Genomic DNA, 19495 nt, shown 5'->3' on the forward strand with positions numbered 1-19495 from the left:
AGTGTTACAGAAAAGAAAAATGGTAAAGAGCATAACTGAGAAGTGGATCGTTCAGTATTGACCTTGTCTAGGTATATCCTCCTATAGATATTGCCCACCTATGGCTCTGGTGTCCTTTAATGGTCTAGCAGGCACCATTGAGAAGGCAGAGTTACCACATTTCAGTGATTCTACTCATAACCAGATTAAAAAAAAAAAAAAAAAGAGTAGCATTTCTACTGACAGAAGAATATATTTGTATTATGGTAGGTCTGTCTTGCCTTCACAGAAGGGTTAGGCCAGCTAAATTCACTTTCTGGAAGAAAGCAAGGAATATATCCTGGTGTATAGATTCCATAAATCTCTAGTAATATGGACTGCCTTGCACATGTGCAGTATAGCATGTTTATATATTTGTCAATTCATCGAAGACTAACTTGTGTGGTTCTTCAGTGTAAATGCTGCACCCTGTACACCAAACAAGAAACAATCACATTCACCTTTGATCACGTATCACATGCATCCTACAGAACCATATAATGCCGAGTTGCTTTATGGTTTATATATATATTTTTTTTCTAGTAACAAATATTGAAACTCTAGAACGTAAACAGATATTAGTTCCAGAGAAGGTTAAAAAAAAAAAAAAAAAAAAAAGTCGGGTTATTTAAGACACATGATGAACTCAGACAATCACTATCCTAATTTTCCTCAGTTACTCCAGATGAGAACCTGACAGAGAAGCCTTTTATGTGTAAGCAAGAAAGAAGCTTGCCTGGAGCCTAGTCATAACAGCACTGAAGTGCCTAAATAGCTATACTGTATAATTATTTGTGAGACTGCACATTTTGTAATGCTGCTAATGGCATATCCAGCAAGCGTGCCTGGGCACTCTGTCAAAGATACACGTAAATATGAAGGCAATATATAACAGCAGGCAGCAAGAAGGGTCTTGTGATGCAGTTGCTCAAATAGAGTGCAGTAGAAATGGTAGTGTGGAAGTAGAGTTTGAACCTTCCCAACAATATTCCATTACATTTTGTTGCCATGCAACAGATAACAGCAGAGGGACAATCTGACAAAATGGTATCTGACGTGGAAGTGTGTATCAAACAAAGATGTGTCACTGAATTACTTCATGTGGAAAAACCTGCTCCCGTTGACGTTCATTTTCAGTTTTTACAAGATGCAGGCTCTTGTTCATCTCTCGCAAAAATGCAAAGCTAATAGTGGTGACTAAGAAATATTGTACTGTAGCTGAGAATTTTCTCTACCAAATAGTGCTATTGTGCTCTTTATTTCTGTTGTAGTTTCCATGGAAATTGTTCTATTATCTTATGAAAAAGAAGGCATTACTTTCAGAGGAACCTACTTACACGACAAACTGCAAGGTAGGAAAGGTGAATGTAGAACAGACAGAAAGCATGCTGTGTAAAACAAACAAGTTTTGCTTCTGAGATACTGTATGTTGGAAGAACCACCTCTTCTCTTGGGTAGGTTGTAAGGAAATTAAAAGTACCATGGAAACACTAGGGGGGAAGAATAAAAAAGTAAAAAAAAAAAAAAAAAAAAAAAAGAGGAGAAAAGATGACTCCTGACTTTGACTCTAGCTTCCCTCATCAAATTGAGCCAAATTTGATCCTCAAATCTGACCACGCTCGTTACAGTTAACTGCTGTGGCATCAGCTATGTGGTATAGACCATACCTAGCTAATGTAGACAATGATTATTAAGGACAATTTGAATATACAACAATATAATCATGTAAAAAATTACCATTGGAAATACATACTGTTAATGAATAGCAGTATAGTAAGGCACTGTTTCAAGCACAGTTTTTTTAGTGGCATCAAAGTCCCTGATATATATACACAAAATCTGTGTAAGTATTTACACATATCTGCAGAGTCTTATGTGAGGTTGTGCTTTATGCTCTGCATAATAATTTAAAGGTAATTAGGCCCAGATTCACTCCATCTAAGGTTCTGTGGGGTCTGAATACAGGACTTCAATATGTATCCATTATAATAAGTGTAAGGATGTTGCCTTAGCTACCTCAGCAACAAAACTGATTTCGTCCTGTCATAAGCTCAGGAAGGACAGAATTGTTTGCGGACTGTAATATGAACTGAATCAATAAAATAATCTTGGCTAAATAAAAAGCCTCAAAACCTAGTTACTGGTTGGAGACTGGTAGAGGCAGCAAGGGATTTCTTAGCTCTTCTTTGCCAATGATGAAAATAAAAAAACTACATCCTGAGTGACCACTGCAATGCCCTAGCTTTACATTTGAAATCATCTGGGATGCTATGATGCAAACTCAAGTGCTACAACGATTAATCAGGTCACCAACCTCTTTTCCCTTATGTCTATGAAATGTTATTTAATTAAAACTAAAATGCCATGTAGGATCGGTCCCATAATATGGTTTCTAGCACTGCATAAATAGGCTAAAGATACTATTTTATTGTTAAAAATGTTTCATCTATTCAGCATTGTCACTATTTGCTGATGTCTAAGAATTGTTCTTTAATGTTCACATGCCACATGAAACTCTTATAGTTTCAAAAAGCTGTTTAGAAATTTTCTTTCAGATAATTATGGCTGAAATTGCCATTAATCAAAGAAGAAAAATATTTTAGACAAAATTAAATTTTGGAAAAACAAAACAAGGAAAAGCCATAGAATCATAGGATTATAAGATCACTGAATGGCTTGAGTCAGAAGGGGCCTTAAAGATCATATAGATCTAGCTCCCCTTCCCAGATTAAGCTGCATAGGGACCCATGCAACCTGGCCTTGAACGTCACCAGGCATGCATCTCTGGGCAACCTGTTTGTGGTGAGGCACTCACCACTCTCAGAGAATTAGAATTTAAATTCCTTTCTAATATCTAATCTAAATCTTCCCTCCTTTAGTTTTAAGCCATTTACCCTTATCACTATCAGATCATGTAAAAAGTCAGTGTTCCTATTTATTAGCTCCCTTTAAATACTGAAAGGCCACAATAAGGTCTCCCTGGAGGCTTCTCTTATCCAAGCTACACAAGTCCAGCTCTCTCAACCTCCCTTCACGATAGAGGTGCTTCAGCCCTTTGATCATCTTCAAAACTCCCCTCTGCACCCACTCCAACATCTCTACATCCTTCCCCTACTGGGGACTCCAGACTTGTACACAGTAATCCAGATCGGGCCTCGTAAGAGCAGAATAGAGGGGGAAAATCATCTCACTCTGCTAGCCACCTATCTTTTGATGCAGCCCAGGTTACCATTAGCCTTCCAGGATGCAAGGGCAATGTTGGTTCATGTCCAGCATTTTGTTTATCAGGACCTGCAAGTCTTATTCTGCAGGGCTGCACTCAATGAGTTCTCCCAGTATGTACTCATATTTGATATTGCCTCAAACCAAGTGCAACGCCTTGCACTTAGCTTTGTTAAGCCTCACTAGGTTATCATGTGCCTACTTTTTGAACCTGTACAGATACTTCTGAATGGCATCTTTCCCCTTCTGTTGTGTCAGTTGCATCACTCAGCTTGACATCATCAGCAAACTTGCTGAGGGTACAATCAATTGCACTGTCTGTGTTAATAAAAATGTTGAAGAGCACCAGCCCAAAAAACAACCACTGGGGTACACCACTCATCACTGGCCTCCACCTGGACATACAATTATTCACCACAACCCTTTCGATCATGAAAGATACCACATTTTGATTTCCCTGAATTCCAGACTGATTTTTTTTTTTTTAATTTCAAAATGCGCTTTTTTACATATACTAGAAAACAAAAATAAGAAATACATAATAAAAGTACAAAACATTTCAGTTACCTCTGATACTTCAGGTTTCTGTTTTGAATGACAGTAGAAATTATTAATTTGGTTTGCACCTTTACTTTGTTGCTTGCTTTTGTTTTTATTTTGTTTTGTAGCAGAAAAAAAAATATTATGTATGAACTGATGAATTTCCAGAACACAAACCACTTCTTCACAGTTCTTATATTTAAACAGAGAATTCTTATGATATTTTGAAGCACCATCTTTATGTTTTACTTGTTGTTTTGTTGTTGTTGTTGTTGTTTTCTTGTAATGCTTCTTAATTCCAAGATACTTTGTATTTCAAATGGTTTATTATTTGTCCCTGAAATCTGTGTACTTTTTGAAGTCTGAGTTTTGGAGACTTGTAACTAGCAGTGCTCCTCAGGGGTCAGTGCTGGGTCCGGCCCTGTTCAACATCTTCATCAATGATCTTGATGAGGAGATAGTGGCCACCCTCAGCGAGTTTGCTGATGATACAAAGTTGGGAGAATTGGCTGACACTCCTGAAGGCTGTGCTGCCATTCAGCGAAACCTGGACAGACTGGAGAGCTGGGCAGTAAGAAACAAGATGAGGTTTAACAAAAGCAAGTATAGAGTCTTGTATCTGGGGAGGAATAATTGCATGCACCGGTACAGGTCAGGCAATAACCTGCTGGAGAGGAGCTCTGCGGAGAGGGACAAGGGTGTCCTGGTGGACAACAGGTTGGCCATGAGCCAGCAGTGTGCCCTTGTGGCCAAAAAGGCCAATGGCATTCTGGGGTGCATTAAAAAGAGTGTGGCCAGCAGGTCTAGGGCGGTGATCCTCCTCCTCTATTCTGCCTTGGTCAGGCCACACCTGGAGTAGTGTGTCCGGTTCTGGGCTCCCCAGTACAAAAAAGACAGGGATCTCTTGGAAAGAGTCCAGCGGAGGGCCACAAAGACGGTGAAGGGCCTGGAGCATCTCCCCTATAAAGAAAGGCTGAGTGAACTCAGCCTGTTTAGACTTGAGAAAAGAAGACTGAGAGGGGACCTGATCCAGGTCTAGAAATATCTAAGGTGTGGGGGGCAAAGTGGCGAGGCCAGACTGTTTTCAGCAGTGTGCGGAGACAGGACAAGGGGAAATGGCCAGAAGCTGGAGCATAGGAAGTTCCGCACCAATGTGTGCAATAACTTCTTTACGATGAGAGTGACGGAGCACTGGAACAGGCTGCCCAGGGAGGTTGTGGAGTATCCTTCTCTGGAGATATTCAAGACCCGCCTGGACACCTACTTGTGCGACCTGGTGTAGGGAACCTGCTTTGGCAGGGGGTTTGGATTTGATGATCTCTGGGGGTCCCTTCCAACCCCTACAATTGTGTGATTCTGTGATTCTGTGAGTTGAGAGAACACTGAGGAAAGAAAATATACAATTTTGTCCAGTTAAAATGATTAAATTATAATTTAACCCGTGAATTAATAAGAAAACTAAGCCATGGTATTGCTGCCACACCACATAACTACATTAGACTTCCATAAAGAAAATGACTGGCATATGTAACCCCTGATGCATGAAGTCAAGTCTGAGAAACAAGGAGAAAGAGGCAGTTGGCCTCTTTTCTTTTGGAGCAGACTTATTTCTGTAAAATACTGGGGCAGAAGGCAGTGCCTGACATTCTGAGAATTTGGTCTATTTCTAGCTCTATCAATGGCTTGACAGGTGACCTTCCCAAGGCCTATGCTTCTGCTTTCCAATCTGTTGAGCAAATAAAATTAAACTATTCCATTGCAAAAGCCTTTAAGATAGGTTGATAAGTGGGTATTACTCTTACATAAGATTTGACTTTTCACACTGCATCATTGAGTAATGATGATAATTACCTCAGGCACCACATTTGTTCATCACAGACTCCTAGTACCTTTGGGCTCTACAATTCCATCCACTTCTGAAGGCTGAGAAACTGAGGCACAGGAAAAAGAAATGAATTGCCCATAGTCATGTCAGCAAACTATTGGTTGAGATAGAAATAGAGCAATTTTTGTCTCAGGGTCATGTTCTGCACTTTTAGAAGCAATTCCTTCTCCATTATTAAACAGTGGTTTAAAATTATAGTTATAGAGAACACAGGCATAAACTCTTATCTACTTTTGTCCATTTAAATGATCCTTCTGTTGCTCCAAGGCTACACCATGAAAACAGATAGAAAAGAATTAATTATTGAAAACACATTATAGATCTATTATTCAAGCTGATGTGATTCAGTGGGATTACTTGTGTAAGCAATAGATTGGAAGTTTAGATATCTTGTTTTTTTTTTTGTTTTTTTTATTTTTAGTTTGAGATACTTTATGCTGCTTAGCGAAGATCTAAATTACACTGTGATGTGTATGTAAGTTAACTCCTGCTCTTCCTATTTCAAACTATGAGTTTTCATATGAGGCTGAAAGTCATTCCTAACTAACTATAGATTGTATGGATTCACATATCTACTTCAGCCAGTTAAGCATATTGCAGAATGACCAGTTATTCAAACGTTTTGCTGTTTGCAACCTCTAATGTTTCAGGAAAGAACACAATAAGCAAACAAGCAAATTACAAAAAGGTCATATTACAAGAAGTACAATATATTGATCACACCGCAAGGGAGTCTAGTCTTGCAGGTTGTTGAGAATTGTCATTACAAGTGCTTAAATGATACCACTGGAATCTGTTTTCAAACATACAAACAAACAACAACAACAGCAACAAAACAACAGTGCTGAGGTTAGTATATGGTGCAGATGTTATCACTCTTTAAGAGCTATAAGATTATACTAGTACTTTCCCTGCTATATCTGACCAAAAAGAATATTTCTCACAGCTTCAGTTAATTGCACTGCAATATTTTTACCCAGCCTGAACACATGTGCTTTATCACAAAGGGAAAAATAAATAAATCTCTGTGCTTCAGTGCTGCAGTGCTAAAATCTGCAGTGCCAAAATTAGGAAGAAGCATGGACTGGAATCCCAATTCCTGAGTCAGACAACAAACCACCTCACACACTACACTGGGAAAGGCAGAGAATCAGACCTCCACATCAAGATCAGGAACAATGAAGATGCTGCTTGGAGGTCATTTAAGGGAAATGCTGCAGTGGTATCTCTGACATCCTGGTGTCAGGGCTGCAGCAAAACCATTTCCCCCCGTCCAGGCTCTACTATCTGAAATTCACTCTTTAAAACAGATAACCTCTTTCTGTTGAATCAACTTTTTATGTGTCTGCATTTATGTTTATGTATATTTGTGTTTTGGAAAGAGAAGAATAAAAGGAAGTGGGTGAGTCAGCTCCTCTCTCCTTCCAACCAACAGCACAGTGAGGGGAACATACTTTCCCAATGGAAGCTCAGGGTCAATTCACTGCTAAGCTGGAAGAGAACCAAGCTTGTCCCTTGGCTTCCCTACAATACACTTTTCCTTTGAAAGCATGTCATTCTAGCAGACTATGTTACAGGCTGCAGAGAAATTTAAAAAAAAAAAAAAAAAGAGAGAGAGAGAGAGAAGAAAGATAAAAATATAAATTCATATATAGAAAGATAAACTATAAATGCATATATGTGAATTCGGTGCTTTGCTAATCAACTAAACAACTATTCTAGATACTCTTGACATTAAGGGCGCTAGTTCTAGGGCACTATCTTCTCATAAGAATTGCTCAGGTATGTTAATGCAAGCAATCACAGTGGAAACTGGGCCAGAAAAGTAGATCAATATATATAGTTTAAATAAGAAATACTGGTCAGGACTCTGGCAGGCCCACTCACTAAATGCACCTCTTGCTTTCACATCATCAGAATTTCAAAATGATATGACTACATGGCTTTTATGGCAGACTCTGCTCAGGCTGGATATAAAACCTGTCAACATTTTTTTGGCACCTATTCATTTATCCAACCCCTAATGTTTGAAGCTTTTAAGAGTAACTCTGTGATCTATTCAAGCCAACATTTCCAACATAAAATTACTGCAAGGTCTGACAAATATGTTTAGTGGAGAATGGAAGTCTATGGATTTTACTACAGGCTCCACAGTCTAAACATCTGATGGGAAGTCAATTCGGTCAAGCTCAGTCTCAGAGGAAAGCACAAAGCAAGCATGTCTTCCCAGGCTCTGCACAATCTGCTGTATGCTCTAAGCAGTAGGCTGTAAGCTCAAGCTCCCCCACTGCCTTTCTCTGGTTCAAGGAAATCTTAAAATGTTTCTTGTGAAGTGGAACAGCTGCAGCAAGAGGGCTGGTAGCCTGATGGTTGAGGGTATGAGCCAAAAAAGAGGAACATGTGGGCCGGAATTCTCATACAGTGCAGACGATAGAGAATTTTGATTTTCTAATGCTGAGCCAGTCTCCTACCCACTAGATGGAAACAGGCACACTACTTCTCCAACTTTCTTTTCTTTCTTCCTTAAAAAAAATAATAAAAAAATCATTATCATCTACTACTTTATTATTTCACAAAGCTCCATCTGGTGAATGTATCACTACCTTTAGTAAAAACTAGACCTGAACATGTCTAAAGCCACCAGGGGAACTTTTTCTGGTGGGGCTGCATCAACGTATGTACGCACCTGTGTTAATTTTACCTGCCAGCACAGCCAAAGTCTGAATATAAGCTATAATATCAAATGAAATAATGATTTTATGATTTTTTTTTTCTATTTTCTGCATCCATCACAATATGTAGTAGGTGCATTTATACATATATATACATATGTGTGCGTGCATGTATATGTATACACGCATATTTATATCTCCCGTGGAACAAGTACATGGAACACTACGGGAACAAACTACCCAGAGATGTTGTGGAGTCTCCTTGTCTGAAGATATTCCAAACTGACTAGGATGCTTTCCTGTGCAACTTACTCTGGGAACCTGCTTTTGCAGGAAGGTTGGATTAAATCATCTCCAGAGGTCCCTTCTAACTCCTACAATTCTGTGATCACATATTAAAATGCTGCAAGCAGGTTTTCTACAGTAGCAATTTTTGGTCTGTAGATACTTTACAGATGCTCTGAGTCCTGCTTTGCAAAGTCTACAATGTTAGATGAGACAACTAGTTTTTTTAACATGGTTCCATATAGCATAAATAAGCCCTTAACCAATTTTACAATGTTACTACTGCATAGTCATAACAACTGGGAGATGAAAGGCTACCAGCTGGGAAAAATGTAAATGTATCCCGGTACATTTGCTTATTTGAAGATATTTTCCATATTAGGAGTTAAAACATTCCTATTCTGAAGGCAGCAGTGATGTTGGAGTCAATTTGTTTGTGTTTGCTTAAGTACAGGATTTCAATCCCTGAAGAAATGTGTAAGTGGGAAGCTTACTACTGTGCATTTCTAGAAGCTGCAAAGGAAAGCGGGAGGTGAAAGGCATCAGATAAGGAAAGGAGTCAAGGAAGATAGAACTGTCCTTGTGTGCTCTTTCCCCTTTCTAAAACACAGGATAATTTGGAGCGGATAATGTGATCTGTGATTGTTCAACCTGTCTGTATTTTTTAAAATGGGATGCTTATACTGAATTTTAAAGACCCAGATTCATTGGTCCTTCAGTGCTGTAGGATCTCTCACTTTACATCACTGTCTAAATAGAAGAGTAAAACATCTTAGCTTGAGAGGCCCTGATGCAGGAGCAGACATTTCCTGAAAATACTTAGAGGCATGGCTTTTCTCCCCAGATATGTTTCCATACTTAACATAAGACGATGAAGAAATCTGGAAATTTAGGATTATGGCACTGAGTAATGACAGATTGATTTCATGGCCTTGACACACCTTTTCCAACTTGACTTACAGAACAAAAGCTTCAGATATCAAATATGAAATGGATTATGCCCTTTCTCTTCCCCTCTGACTTTTCTTCTAGATGTTAACTTTCACATGGCAGATGTACTCCAAACAATATATAACATATATAGATCTTTCTTTACAGCTCCAAAGTATACAGCTGCAAGCACAACAGGTTCCATCTCCAACTATTTTCTGTTGGAAATTACATAGTGCCTGTAAAGACTGTTAGGTCTTCTAACAATTTTTTTTTTTTTTTTTTTTCCTCCTTAAAATTTCATTTGTTTTGCCCCCACTAGTTTCCACCTCTCAGTAGATGCCTTGGAAGAAGGAGGTTATTTGTCCTTCATGCTTTGACAGCAGGTCGTTTTCTCCTTCCGCTTTTTTTTTTTTTTTTTTTTTTTTAATTCATACTTATTTATTTAATATCTCGTTAACTTTCAGCTTTTCTGGTTGCATTTTGATCATTTTTATGGTGCCTGAGCAATTTTAATAACACAAGGGTAAAGATGCTAAGAAGCTTTATTCTTGAGCAGATCTTTAGTCCTCCTGCCACACATCCCAGTAAGCATTCACCAGGTTCCAGCGTATCGGTGCTTCCTCTCCCGTGTTTTTACTCACGGAGATCGGGTCGTTGCTGCTGACAACATGAGTGGGTCCCCTATTCCAAACCTGTTCCTACCCCCGCTCCTTTTTCCTGACTCTCCCACCTCCGTCCGAGGACTCAAACAGGGGCTGTCCTGCCTCCGGCTGCCCCTACACTTGCAGGCAGCTCCGAGTCCTCCCACCCCCGGCATGCACCGAGAGGCAAAGTCAGAGCCGGCGACAAGAGAAATGAATTAATGCGCCTCAACGTGGCGCCAAGTTTCCTTCCCCTCTTTTTTCTCCTAATGAAACGACTAATATATTTATTGTCGTGCTTTCTCTCTCGGCGGCATTTTATCTCTTCTGGACCATTTGTAATTTTGGGGGGGGACGTTTTCAGGACCAGAATTTCTCTGTTTCTCTCTCTCTCTCTCTCTCTCTCTCTCTTTTTTTTTTTTTTTTTTTTTTTTTAAATCTGTTTTCCCTCTTCTGTCCTGTTCCACCCCTTACCCCATACCCCTAGCTTCCTTCCGCCCTCCGCAATCCTCGGCTACCGCATCCACCAGAAAGGCCAAACCTTCATCTTGGGGACCCAAAACAGCCACGTTGTAACCTGTCTGCAGTCTAATTACATTAATTTGGTAAGATCATCGTCGGCAGGATGTCTAATTCACTTGGAAGCGACAGACGGGGAAAAAAAACTTTGACCAAATTAGCATGCCGCCGGGACCAGGGGTGCGGGCTGCACCTGGCTTCCCCTATAAATAACCCTCCTTCCCCCCGCGGCCCCGCGCTAACTTCTCCCCTCTTCTTGCGTGCCGCAAAGTTCACCGGCATGCCGGCCAAGAGCGGTGCGGCTCCGGGCTGCGAAATGCATCGGCCGGTCCGCGTCACCCGCCCCCGCCTCCTCCTCCTCCGCCTCGACGCGGTTTGCCAAGGATGGGGGGAGCTCCGCATTCACTCGCAGCACCAGAGGTGCAACTGGTCCTTCGCTCGCAGGCATCTGAAACCCGTCCAAATGATGCAGAAACTTTTGTGTGCTTGGCTCCTGTCTGTAAGGCCAGGCACCGATTTTTCCGCTGTGTAATCTCTTTTGTCAGAAGAGTGGGAGGGAAGGGCGGCGGGGGGTGGGGTGGCAGTGGGGGTGGGGAGCAGCCGTTGTGCTTCCACGGAGCGGGTATTGAGAGCATCCCTAGGGAAATAGCCATGCATGCATATACGTGCTTACCTAGATTTATTTGTGTGTAGAGGAGAATGTCAAAATGCACAGCTGTCAGTTTCACCCCTCTCCTCCTCTCCTTAGGGGAGACGCTGTACTCCGTAGGTGCCGTGAATTGCTAACAGTGCAGCAATCCCCTCCTCCCTATCCCTTTTTCTTCTCTGATCATCTGAATTATATATATATATATGCATGTATGTATGTATATATAATGCAGTAATCCACGCTTCTTCATTATATAGAGAACGCCAACAAGAGACTAAACACAGCATGAAATACTGTAGATTGCAGGGGAGGAAGAAATGCATTTAAAGCAACGATAAAAATGGCGTGCAGCATAATTACCTCAAATTGCTACTCGCTTGACACCCTGACACTAATTCTGCTCAAGTCGTTGGGAAATACAATAAGGCAAATACACCTTCCTCGCCTGCTTGTGCAGGTATGTCCGTGTGGATGGGGGCAACAGGGAACTAACTGGTCGGGAGTGGGGGGACGCTAAACTTCCCATCTTAAAAGGAAAGAAATAAATTAAATAATCTGTTTAAGAAAGAGCATCTAAATAGATCGGCAGCTTTTAATGCCAACATTTTTAACGCTTGTCATGTACGTGGATTGATTCCTTTTTTTTTTTTTTTTTTTTTTTTTTTTTTAAATCCAGCATTCCCTCAGCAGATGGATTTTTGCCACTGCAGCTCAGCAGAGGGTGTCAGATCTTTCAGAGTGCACCAGGTTGAAACGAGCAGAGCCTCTTAGCAACTCTCCCTCTGCGTGCATGTGAGTGTGTGCGAGCGTGCTACTCGGCAGCAGCGGAAGAAAAAGGAAAGAAGAGCGAGCGAGCGAGGGAGCAAGCGAGGAGGGGAGGCAGCGCGGCCGGCGGGGCGAGGCGCGGCGCGGGCGTGCGGGCGGGCGTGCGGGCGGGCGGCAGCTCCCGCCGCCGGCATCATGGGCAGCAGCGCTCCGCAGCTGGGGCAGGCGCCGCGGAACGCCGGGGGCTCTGCGGCCAGCGCCTAGACTGGGGCGCGCTTTCAGCACCGGGGCGCTGGACAGCACCCGGCGGGCGGCGGGCGAGGAGCGCGGCTCCGCGGCAAGGTCAGTCCGGCGCGGAGCCGCGCACAGCGGCAGTCTCCGCGGGCACCGCTGCGCGCTCCGCCTGCTCCTCTCGACCATGCAGCGGCGGCTGGCGGCTGGCGGCTAGCACCGCTCCCGTGCCGGCCCGCAGACCTCCGCTTAGCTGCCCGGGAAGCGTCAGGGAGAGGGATCGAGGAGGAGGAATTTTTTTCCTTCCACTTTTTTTTTTTTTTTTTTTTTTTGCGTGCCTTGCAGTACGTGCCTGGAGAGTTTGTGGATATAATTATTGACTGGAATCTGGGCTGCTGCAGATGTATGTGGGGGGGGGAGAGAGGAGAAAAGAAAGAGTCGTCCCCCCCCCTCCACCGACCCTTCCTGCTCCCCCTCCCCACATTTTTTCCCCCTTTGGTGTTGGTTTGGACATTTTGTATTGAATGAACTGGAATTGCTTTCCGTGTGAGAAGGATGGTTGCTGTTACTTTGTGATGAGATCGGGAATGAATTGCTCAGTTTAAAAATGCTGCTTTGGATTCTGTTGCTGGAGACGTCTCTTTGTTTTGCTGCTGGAAACGTTACAGGGGACGTTTGCAAAGAGAAGATCTGTGCCTGCAACGAGATAGAAGGGGATTTGCACGTAGACTGTGAGAAAAAGGGATTTACCAGCCTGCAACATTTCACCGCCCCAACTTCCCAGTTTTACCATTTATTCCTGCATGGAAATTCCCTGACTCGACTTTTCCCTAATGAGTTTGCTAACTTTTACAATGCAGTCAGTTTGCACATGGAAAACAATGGTTTGCATGAGATTGTTCCTGGGGCTTTCTTGGGGCTGCAGCTGGTGAAACGCTTGCACATAAACAACAACAAGATCAAATCATTCAGGAAGCAGACTTTCCTGGGGCTGGACGATCTGGAATACCTCCAGGCAGATTTTAATCTATTGCGGGATATTGACCCAGGAGCGTTTAGGGACTTAAACAAACTAGAGGTGCTGATTTTAAATGACAATCTCATCAGTACTTTGCCCCCAAATGTGTTTCAGTATGTGCCGATCACCCACCTCGACCTCCGGGGAAACCGTCTTAAAACCTTGCCTTATGAGGAGGTTCTGGAGCAGATCCCAGGCATCGCTGAAATCCTGCTAGAGGATAATCCCTGGGACTGTACTTGCGATCTGCTGTCATTGAAGGAATGGCTGGAAAACATACCCAAAAATGCTTTGATCGGCAGAGTGATTTGTGAAGCTCCCACTAGGTTGCAGGGCAAAGATTTAAATGAGACCACAGAGCAAGAGCTGTGCAAAAAGAACAGAGTGGATTCTAGTCTAGCTGCTCCCCCTGCTGAAGAAGAAACCTGTGATCCTGGTCCCATTCCAACTCCCTTTAAAATACATGGCAAAGAAGACTCTGCCACACCAGGATCTGGTCCAAATGGAGGTACAAAGATTCCTGTCAACTGGCAAATCAAAACTAGACCCACTGCTGCTGTGTCAACTGTTAGTGTGAAGAGCAAGCAACCAGCTGTCTTGTCCTGCCCTCAGATCTGCAGCTGTGATCAGATCCCTGGCTCAGGTTTAAAGGTTAATTGCAATGACAGAAATGTAAGCAGCCTGGTGGATTTGAAGCCTAAGCCATCCAATGTGCAGGAGCTGTTTCTGAGAGACAACAAAATACACACCATCAGGAAATCCCACTTTCTGGATTACCGAAAACTTAATTTACTTGATCTGGGAAACAACAACATAGCAACTGTTGAGAACAATACCTTCAAGAACCTCTTCGATCTCCGATGGCTGTACATGGATAGCAACTACTTAGACACTCTATCCCGGGAGAAATTCACTGGGCTGCAAAACCTGGAGTATCTGAATGTGGAGTTTAATGGGATTCAGCTGATCATGCCCGGAACCTTCAATGCAATGCCCAAACTCAGAGTCCTCATCCTCAACAACAACTTATTGAGGTCTCTCCCAGTTGATGTGTTCGCCGGGGTCTCACTTTCCAAACTCAGCATACACAACAATTATTTCATGTACCTCCCAGTGGCAGGGGTGCTGGACCAGCTCACCTCCATCACCCAGATCGACTTGCACGGCAACCCATGGGACTGTACTTGCCCTATCGTGCCTTTCAAACAGTGGGCGGAAATGCTGCGCCCCAAGGTGATAATGAGTGACCTGAGGTGTGAGTCTCCAGAAGATTTCTTCAAGGAGGATTTTGAGTCCCTCTCCAATGACGTGATTTGCCCTCAGCTAAAAATATCACCCACCTTAAGTTCTACCAACAAAAACAGCACTGGAGTCTCAGAGACAGGTACTCACTCCAACTCCTACTTGGAGACCAGCCGGGTCTCCATTTCGGTGCTAGTGCCAGGGCTGCTGCTGGTTTTTGTGACCTCTGCTTTCACAGTGGTTGGCATGCTGGTATTCATCCTGAGGAACAGAAAACGGTCCAAGAGGAGGGATGCCAACTCATCTGCATCTGAGATCAACTCCTTGCAGACTGTTTGCGACTCATCCTATTGGCACAACGGGCCCTACAGCACTGATGGGGCCCACAGGGTTTACGACTGTGGTTCCCACTCCCTGTCGGACTGAGGAGGTGGGTGGGGCAGAGGTGGCTGCTGCCCGGGCCGACCTTGCACTCTCCCGGTGATGGAGAGGCAAATGCCTGCAGGGATGGCTCTGCACCTCAGCTACCTTTTGTGAGAAATGAAAAACACTTGCACACTCCACTGCGGCCCCCAGAGCAAGAGCTGTGCTTGGTACGTGTGGGGGGAGCCCGGCGGAGGGGCACGTCTCCCTACCCAAGCGCTGCTGGGACGGCAATGGACGAGCAAGGACCTGCTTTCTTTGGCTCCAGCAGGGCGAACCATGGCTCTCGGTTTTGTTGGGCCTTTGTTCTGTTGTGTTGGGGATTGTTTTGCTTTTTTGTCCTCTTCCCTTTCGGATGGACCCCTCCCTTGAGAGGCCAGGAAGATGAGGGGGACGGAGGAAAGGCTGCTGTCAGCCTCCTCCTGACAAAGCAGGAGTAGAAAGTTGCACGAAGGCATGAATGTAATGTAAATAAATGACTGACTCCGAAACAGACAAATGAAAAAAAAAAAAAAAAAAAATTAAAACAAAACAAAACAAAACAAAACAAAAAAAAACAACTGCTGCATGGCTCGCATGGATACAACGCACCCCAGGGACGCTCCAGCCTGCGACTGGAAGCAGCGTCTAGTTCACACCATCATCCCTCTTACCTGATAAGTCCCTTCGTATCAAACCTTCTATATAAGAAATACAGTATAATAATAAAAGTGCCATTTCGCCTTTTTTTTTTTTTTTTTTTTTTTTGTGTGTGTGTGATCTATAGGCAGTAGAGATCGTACTTTTACCGTGGGGGGGGGGAGGGGAGGAGGGATGTAAAGGTTTTATTTAAGACATAGTTGCATGAATATTCTCATTTGATTTTTTTTTTTTTCTTTTTATTTTTTTCTTGATGTGGGGATGGCTTTTTTGGGAGGTGTTTTCTTTCTCAATGGTGAGTTTTAGTTCTTTTTGCGGGAGGGTAGGGAGGGGGGTAGGCTTTGGCTTTGTTTTCTCTCTTTTCCTTTTCAGTATACATATTCAGTATTGCCTTTCCATTTGAATGTAAAAATTACTACTCTTGATTTCTATTATGGTAATAGTGTAAACATTCAAAAAAAAAAAAAAAAAAAAATCCAAGGCAGTTAAGCATGACCAATTAATGTCACTCTAGTGCTTAGGCTGCAGAGTTTAATGGTAGAAAAATCTGTGCTGTTGTAAATCTTACTATAACTTGAGGAAATTAGAACCGAGGAAGCAAGTGAAACTTACTAATTCTACTTGAGGTTTTATAATGGCATATTTTTTTCAGTATTAAAGTGAAAATGTTTTCAACTCTGGGTCCTTACCATTTTTCCAGCATCAGTTCTTGCAAGTGGGTTATTTGGGTTTAGGGGATAGAGCTTCCTTTCAGTGATGTATGCTTCTTCCTCCATCTCTCCACTTCCAGCCCCCCCTGCTTTCCTCTCTCCCTCTCTTCCTCTTTCTCATTTATTCACGTGCAGTGTCACAGTCTTCCCCAATGTAAATAACACACACAGGTTTCTTGCCTCCCTTACTCCCTCCCACCCTACCCTCTTTCCTCTCTCTCTCGTAATGCGGCAGTGAATCCCTTTATTAATACTGTGAATCTCTCGCTGCTGCTGCTGCTGCTGCTGCCACTGCCTCTGCTGCACACACTGCAGATGTATTAGGGATGTTAGTGAGAATTTGATTTAATTGACTCTGCCTACCTCGGTCTCATTAAGCTAGAGCTGGATTTCACTGGTCAGCACTTCAGGCCCTTACACAGCTTGCTGGACTGCTGGCAAGGTGAAGCTGCTGTGGGCGGCTGGAATCCAGCTGCTGCTGGAGGTGGGAAAGCTAATTAGCGAAAGGACTTTCCCATCCCTGCTCTGGGTTTCTGAACCTTTAGTATTAGATGCTGAAATAAACAAAGCATAGGACTGCAGTTAGACTACAGGCAGCTTGCACTTGATCCTATTCTGATATCGAAAAGTGCCCCAAAACCCAGTAATATCTGTAAAGGAGAAAGCCCTTGCAAATCATTTTTAACTCAGAGCTCAAGTCCCAGTGGAGATATGGAGAATTTCAGTCACGTTGCTTCTGGCTTTCTCCAGGCAGAGAATCCTTTTAAAGAGTAAAACACCATAAGGGACTTGCTAAACTTCAAATACTAATTCGGTTTGCTTTATAGAAAATGCCTACCTTTGGGATATGCAATGAGAAAAAAAGACATACATACAGAGACATTGCAATTGATACACTCTTGAAAATGAGGCAGAAGCCTGATCCCAGGTGTTCATGAAGTATTAAATGTGAGAAGATCATTCTTCCAGAATCCTTTATCATTATGGAAAATTCTGCAGTCTGCTAGATAATACTTGGTGTTTGATTATGCAGCTCTGGAAACATACTGTCCTGTTTAATTATATAAACCATTCCAATTTCAGGGACCCTTCTTTGTTTCCCCCTGCTTCTTTTCTGCACTGATTTTCTTCCAGGACATTCTATGTAAGACAAAGTGATGGCAGTAGAGTCACTAGTTTGACATTGTGCTTCCCTTCTACCTGCTTGAGAAGAAAAGGAAAATGCGTTCACCCAAGAGTCAGTATTTCTATCATTACAAGGCCATCCACTTTAACTTAAGCATAGTCTAAATATATTTAAGAACATGACAGTACACCACTAGACTACCATTTGTGTCTTGCTGCCTTCCCCATGCCACTGCAGTGAGAAAATTGAAGAAAAGAGAAGTCAGAATACACCTCGCGCTAAAAATTGTTGTTATGTTAGGTTCGCTGCTATGGAAGTTAAGATAAAAGAGATTGTAAATTAAAGATGCCAAATCACTGGCTGAGGCAAGTCATACGCACACTGAAGAGACTATAATACTAAATACATGTGATTATGTTTTTTCCATCATTGGGATGTAGCATAAGCTTGTGACTTTTGTCTCCTACTTTCTTTAAAGCACTATTTCATTGGCACAAGTACATAGAAATGTCAAGTCAGCTGGGGAATTGAAGGTATGCATTTATGCATGCTTCTAGTTTGAGGGTTGGAAGAAACAACAAAATAACCCCTTTTATTTCTGTGACACGCTCTGATTTTAACACTCACATGATTCATTCTTCCATCTCTCAGACACTTGCCTGTAGGATAAATAGATCATCTAAATCTCTGATACTGTACCATGCTCAGGTTTGAATTATGATATTTATCTTATTTGTCTGATTGACATTTCAAGGTCATTTTATCAAAACAAAGCACCCAACTAAACAGAAAAATAAACTTAAGAATCATAAATTAAGTCAAAACACATACCACATTGAGTCACTTCTTATCTCTTCTGTCTTTTGTAACAGTAAAAAGAATTTTTTTTTTTTTTTTTTTGCTTATAAAAGGGTGTTTGTGAAAACAAACAAAAAATCAAAACAAAAAAAAATCAAATAGAATATTTCATTTAGTTAGTTAAAAAACAACATAACAAAACACCTTGTTTTTTTTTTTTTTTTTTTTTTTTTTTCCTGAAAACAATCTAAGAATAGCCTAGACTTCAAACTGTTGCCATAGAAATATATTCCTGTATGCATGGTAGCCCCTTGCATGCCATTGCAAGAAGACTAAATGGAACTTTAGGCACAAATTGATAAAATTTTAAATCAATACCAATAGGTGATACATATTGTTTTGAGAAAAGCCTGCTGATGAATTTGCACAAAGGGGCATAATATTTTGCTTTATTAAAATTATTGATTGTATCATGATATTTTTTAACTTTGTTGCACTTGCACTGAATGTTTACGTGCTTGTAAACTAGGATGATACAAACTCTTTTGCTAAAGAAGTATTTTTGAGGGATCAGAATTTATCTAATAGAGAAGAAAAGGCTCTGAGTAGCCTTTATTCAGGTAGAGAAGTCATTAAGTTCAAAAGGTGGACATTTCACAATTTCTTAAGCTGGTGGCAAAAGTCATTAGGGGAACATTAGGGCAGCAAGAAACCACAGTCTTTAGCCTCCATTACCTATGGAATGTTTTCTGGGTCTTCCATATATAAAAGCTTCTTCCCAGTGACAGTTAGCTCTTAGTAAAGAGGCAAACTCTTTTCCTGTTTTGTATTTTTTTTTTTCCAGCATCTTGCCCGTTGCAAAGAAAACCTAAGCAGGATTTTGTTCAATAATTCAGTGTAGTTGTTTGTTGTATTTTAATCAGTCAAAATAGGTTTCACTGTATTTTTATTCAATCATTGGCCAGAGGGAGCTTTTTTTTTTTTTTAGGAAAGTTTAGACAATTTATTTGACTGCAACTTATTTCATGTGCTTGTGTAGTTCAGATTTACAGGATTGTGTGATTTGTGGCACATTAAGTTCAGTGCAATGTGCAGGACTTCTGAGCTGGTTGATGTATGAATACCTCTTTTCTTGGGATTTGGGAACAAATCAGAAAGTGAAGAATTCATGGTTTGCAT

The 19495-nt window shown here is 41.9% G+C and overlaps 1 protein-coding gene and 1 long non-coding RNA gene across 3 annotated transcripts in view; one reads left to right on the forward strand and one right to left on the reverse strand.

Annotated features, from left to right (window-relative positions):
• LOC149920153 (uncharacterized) overlaps positions 1-11486 on the reverse strand; it is an 82608-nt gene extending 71122 nt beyond the window's left edge. Inside the window, exon 1 of the long non-coding RNA XR_016461336.1 lies at positions 11389-11486. This is a non-coding gene — a long non-coding RNA (uncharacterized LOC149920153). The remainder of the gene's footprint in view (positions 1-11388) is intronic.
• SLITRK1 (SLIT and NTRK like family member 1) lies at positions 10644-15753 on the forward strand. 2 transcript variants are annotated; one of them, XM_031611964.2, is made up of 3 exons: positions 10644-11214; positions 11622-11821; positions 12041-15753. In XM_031611964.2, the coding sequence occupies exon 3, from the start codon at positions 12968-12970 to the stop codon at positions 15044-15046; it is 2079 nt and encodes a 692-aa protein (XP_031467824.1). In that variant the 5' UTR covers positions 10644-11214; positions 11622-11821; positions 12041-12967; the 3' UTR covers positions 15047-15753. The 2 variants fall into 2 exon arrangements, with proteins under 2 accessions (XP_031467824.1, XP_089986317.1); XM_090130191.1 differs by having other exon boundaries at positions 10644-10801.
• Positions 15754-19495: the final 3742 nt, after the last annotated feature.

The sequence above is a fragment of the Phasianus colchicus genome, chromosome 1 (assembly GCF_987193195.1).
Source record: "Phasianus colchicus chromosome 1, bPhaCol1.hap1.1, whole genome shotgun sequence".
Taxonomy (NCBI): Eukaryota; Metazoa; Chordata; class Aves; order Galliformes; family Phasianidae; genus Phasianus; species Phasianus colchicus.